Source organism: Euprymna scolopes, chromosome 9, assembly GCF_053919585.1.
Source record: "Euprymna scolopes isolate OS-2025 chromosome 9, ASM5391958v1, whole genome shotgun sequence".
Classification (NCBI taxonomy): Eukaryota; Metazoa; Mollusca; class Cephalopoda; order Sepiida; family Sepiolidae; genus Euprymna; species Euprymna scolopes.
In genome coordinates this window covers 23009683-23014682 of record NC_136490.1, presented here as the reverse complement: position 1 = coordinate 23014682, position 5000 = coordinate 23009683, and the positions used below count along the sequence as shown (strand labels likewise).

The window sequence follows — 5000 nt, the reverse complement described above, 5'->3', positions numbered from 1 at the left end:
CAGGCATATATTGACCGAAGAAAAGCGAGGTTATAGTTCAAATGAGATAGATAGATAGATTAACAGATAGATAGATAGATGGACAGATAGATAGATAATTGGATACAATTTTCCCTTTTAGGGACCATCACAACTAGATTTAATATCAACAACAATGTGATAAAATAAAGGAAAAAAAAATCAAAAGTCTCTTCTATGATTAGGGTGGATACCACGAAACCTTTCAGAAAAAAATGTTTTTTTCAGTTTATATATATATATATATATATATATATATATATATATATATATATATATATATATAATTATTATTATTAATAATAATAATAATAATGATAATGATGATAATAATAATAATAATAATGATAATGATGATGATGATAATAATAATAATAATAATAATAATAATAATAATAATAATAATAATAATAATAATAATAATAATAATAATAATGGATCTATTCCAGTCTTCTTACCGATTCCGATACAATTACCGAAGAACTTCTTAAACAAGAAGTAGAAGGAGGAGGAGGAGGAGAAGGAGGAGAAGAAGAAAAGGAAAAAAATCAAGTTTTCTCCAATGATTAGAATGGATACTACGAAACGTTTCAGAAAAAATGTTTTATTATTTTTTTCGCACTTAAAATCTCTCTCTTTATCTCTGTCATATATATATATATATATATATATATATATATATATATATATATATATCAGTGCAGGGACGATTTTCCCCGATTTGGTACTAAATAACCGATACTATTACCGAAGGACATCTTGAAGAAGAAAAGAAGAAGCAGAAGAAGAAGAAAAAGAAGAAGAAGAAGAAGAAGCAGAAGAAGAAGAAGAAGAAGAAGCAGAAGAAGAAGAAGAAGAAGAAGAAGAAGCAGAAGAAGAAGAAGAAGAAGAAGAAGAAGAAGAAGAAGAAGAAAAAGAAGGCATTATCTAGTAACTGTAAATAAACAACGGTTTCGTACATGGCTACGATCGCATCCTTTTTTTTCCCCTGTAGCCTCAAGACATGCTCTGTTTCCTTTATGGCCGTTCAATGCCAAGTCTGCGGAAACATCGAGCAATGGATTATTTCCCTTTTCGTGTACTTCTTTATTTTAATTTTTATTTTTTTCTCAAATTTTTATTTTTTGTCTTTTGAAATAGAGTACGCGGATTAATCTCCAAATTGCGGTCTGTGCCACCAAACAAAATAAATAAAACCAGACCAAAAGAGATTTAAATGTGTACATCTATTTCGGTCATACGCAGTTTTTTCTTCTTCTTTCTCTATTTATAGTCAACCTAAATATTCGTGTTCAACGTTATTTCTTGAGATCTTTCGTATTTAATAAGATTACTAGACTTTTTAGACCTCGTTTAACGTGCTAATATTATTGCTCGTTAAATTAGAATGAGTGGATTATGCCAAATTGATGATTAAATAGGGTTAAATTTGTACTCATTCTTTCTCAAGACTAATTTATATTAATCCCTGTACAACCAATTGATACCACAATACTTAGTTCGGTGCACCTTATCATAACAAAGCTTCATACAAAATTTCAAATACATTGGAAACTGCAGTTTTTAAGAAAACTTCTACAGTACATGCGGTATTTTGGGAAATAAATTCTATTAACCCTATTATTATTCTTTTTACTGTGCATAGACAGCTGAAAGAGAAAGTCAGAAAATGAGAGAGATATGCTTTCCAGTATGTGCCTAAACACATGTGTTGCTGATTACATAATGGGCTTTTGTGTATTTGCTCGCCTTCGAACGACATAATGTGATATTTTTCTCAAAAAAAAAAACCAAAACGACAAAATCGTCAATACTTACTTCAAGGTTAACCAGATATTATTCACCGTTATTAACATATGACTTGGTTCTAGCTTGCCAATGTGCACGTGCCGTCTTAGCACATCTATCTAGCCAAACCATATACAGTGGAACCCCGGGATACGGTGGCCCTAGGATATGTTTTTTTTTTTCAGGTTACAATGTAGAATATGATGTTTTCAATACCCTGGTTACGGTATTTGCCTCGCCTTAAGGTTTTATTTATGTTAGTTTATTATATACATGTCTATTATATACTACACTGTATTTTGTTACTAATTTTTAATACCGTATCACGGGGTTCTACTGTGTGACGTTAATCAAACCGCATAACCTTTTGCAGCTGCATACTTACTAAAATCTACCAACTCTAAAGATGATGCAATATACTTATTAAAGTTGATTAAAAAGATAATAGCCTCACCCTATTTAAAAAGAATCGTAAAGCGTCATGACACCATGTTCATGAAACTTATTTTATTAACAAGAACTCTCGCTTAATCACCAAATTTGAATTATTTAAAAAAAAAAAAAAAGAAAAGAACTGGGGATTTATTCACTAAATAACAAATATATATATACGTAAGAAAAAGTCTATAAAGTTCTTACCTGCCCAGAATTTTACTGACGCAGCCGTGGGAGACACGTAACTGTCGGGAGATATCACATGGTCGGACCCCTTGGTGGGCCAATTCCACAATCCTTTGCCGAACAGCGTCCGGTAAGGGCCTCCCGTTAACAAACACCCCACCTAGTTGGTTAACTCCGCCGTGACCTGCTTTAGGAGACAGAAACAAAGAGAAGAAAAAGCAATCTTTAGTATACATATATGTGATAAAAAAAATCAGTAAATATTTTAAATATACATTTATATATATATATATATATATATATATATATATATATATATAAGTAAATGTGTCTGTGTGTGTGTTTGTTTTTATATCCTACGCAATAACTCTGTCAGTTTTTAGTCTAAAAACTCGAAATTTGATATACAGGGTACTGAGATTTGGAAAAATCGATGTGATCGGTTTTCGGCCAGAAATTTCGCTGTTAGGGGGTCAAAGTTCAACGATTTGACCTTTTAGAACTCTACCAAACTCCTCCGACAATTTTGGGTCTAAACACTTGACATTTTAGATATTGGTTCCTTGGACATGGATCTAACTTAATAACTTGAGCCCCCCAAAAAATGAATAGTAAGGGGGTCATAATAGGGGTAAAAACTTTTTAAAAATACCGTTTTTTGTTGTTGTTTTTTTTTGCTCAGCATACACCTCCAAACACCCGGGCAACGCCGGACCGAAATGCTAGTATATATATATATATATATATATATATATATATATATATATATATATATATATATATATATATATAGTTTAGTATGGGACAATTCCAGTATTTTTATCGATTCCGATACAATTACCGATTCCGTTTAAAATTCCCGATTCCGATTCTTTCTAATTTTCTACATACTTAACTATAAAGTTGATATTTTGCACGATCACTGTATTATTATTATATTAGTATTACTATCAGCGGTAGAATATTTTTCTTTAAAGAAAATCTAGTAAAAAAAAGTCAATTAAAAGAATCGTTGTTGGCATCGCAAAATAGGCACAACATTTTTACGATTCCGATATCCTCAAATTTTCGATTCCTGATTCCGATTCCGATTAATCGACCCACAACTAATATTATATATATATATATATATATATATATATATATATATATATATATATATATATATATATATATATATATAGGAAATTTATTACTGTGAGTCCAGAATGAGTTTACAAATTGTTTCAACTAGAGGAAAATCCTCAAAGAGAGGAAAAATCCAACTAGCATCATCAGAATTCATAGATGGACTAAGTTATAAAGTCAAATAAAAATTATTTATTTGACTTTATAACTTAGTCCATCTATGAATTCTGATGATGCTAGTTGGATTTTTCCTCTCTTTGAGGATTTTCCTCTAGTTGAAACAATTTGTAAACTCATTCTGGACTCACAGTAATAAATTTCCTATATACTGCTCTGACTACACATTGAGCACTTTAGTCCGGTTTTTTTTTTACCACTGGTAAATAAATATATATATATATATATATATATATATATATATATATATATATATATATACTTTGTATTTTAGAAAAATGATTCCAGCTCAAGTAATCTATTACGAGGAAAAACTTAATCATTTTTAATATATATACGGCACAATCAGGTTGATACACCGGTTCTCGCAAGATCATCGAAGTTAAGGAACGTTGAGACTGGCCAGTACCAGATGGGTGACCATTTGTGAAGGTTAGGCGCTTTATGTGCCCTCCGCTTATCTCGGCATTTGTTTCCAGTCGTCCTGAACTTCACTTGCCACTAGTATTTAACAATGTCGTCTCAGGAGAAGTGTGGGTGGTGATTGCGCACCTCCTGCTACAAAAATTTCATGCGCAAGCAACCCTTCGTGGGTATCGATATTCTGTCCAAGACTGAGGGAGCCTGCTTATACATATATATATATATATATATATATATATATATATATATATATATATATATATATATATATATATATATATGGCATGATCACGTTGAAACACCACTTCACGTCAGATCACCGACGTTCAACAACAGTAGTGAGCCTGCTTGGTACCAGATGGATCAATATTTCAGAATACTAGGTGCTGTATGCGCTCTCCGTTTATTTTGGCATAATTTACAGTCGTTCTGAACCCTTACTTGCTATTACTATTTCACAACGCTGACTCAGGAGAGATTTGTTTTGTCACATAATTTTCCCGCGCAGCCACCTTTCCAATGGGTATCCATAGTCTTGGAACACTGAGGGAAGCAACCACGCGTATATATTTTCCCCAAACCTCTGGCCTTGATAGAGTGAAGACTAAAATTTCCGGTTTCAAATGATCTGAAATAACAGCAAGGGGGGAGACTTGATTCCAAATATTTTTCACATGTTATATTTCCCCTCTTTGGAAATAAGATACGCTTATGAATATCTCCAGTAACGAATAACCTTTATACCCTGTGAAATTTACTTTATGTATGAAAACCAAACAGAGGAGATCTAACATATGAGAAATATTTGAAATAAAGTCTCCCCTCGCTGTTATTTTTGGGGAATG

The 5000-nt window shown here is 31.7% G+C and overlaps 1 protein-coding gene across 12 annotated transcripts in view; it reads right to left on the bottom strand.

Moving 5' to 3' along the window:
- LOC145284464 (uncharacterized) overlaps nt 1–5000 on the bottom strand; it is a 763119-nt gene that overhangs the window by 179672 nt on the left and 578447 nt on the right. For 7 of the 12 annotated variants that reach the window (XM_080133300.1, XM_080133301.1, XM_080133291.1 and 4 more), the window contains one exon: nt 2446–2611. In XM_080133300.1, coding sequence (XP_079989426.1) covers nt 2446–2611 — 166 coding nt within the window. Of the gene's footprint in view, nt 1–2445; nt 2615–5000 lie in introns of all 12 variants that reach the window. The other 5 variants (XM_080133299.1, XM_080133290.1, XM_080133296.1 and 2 more) reach the window with 1 other exon arrangement.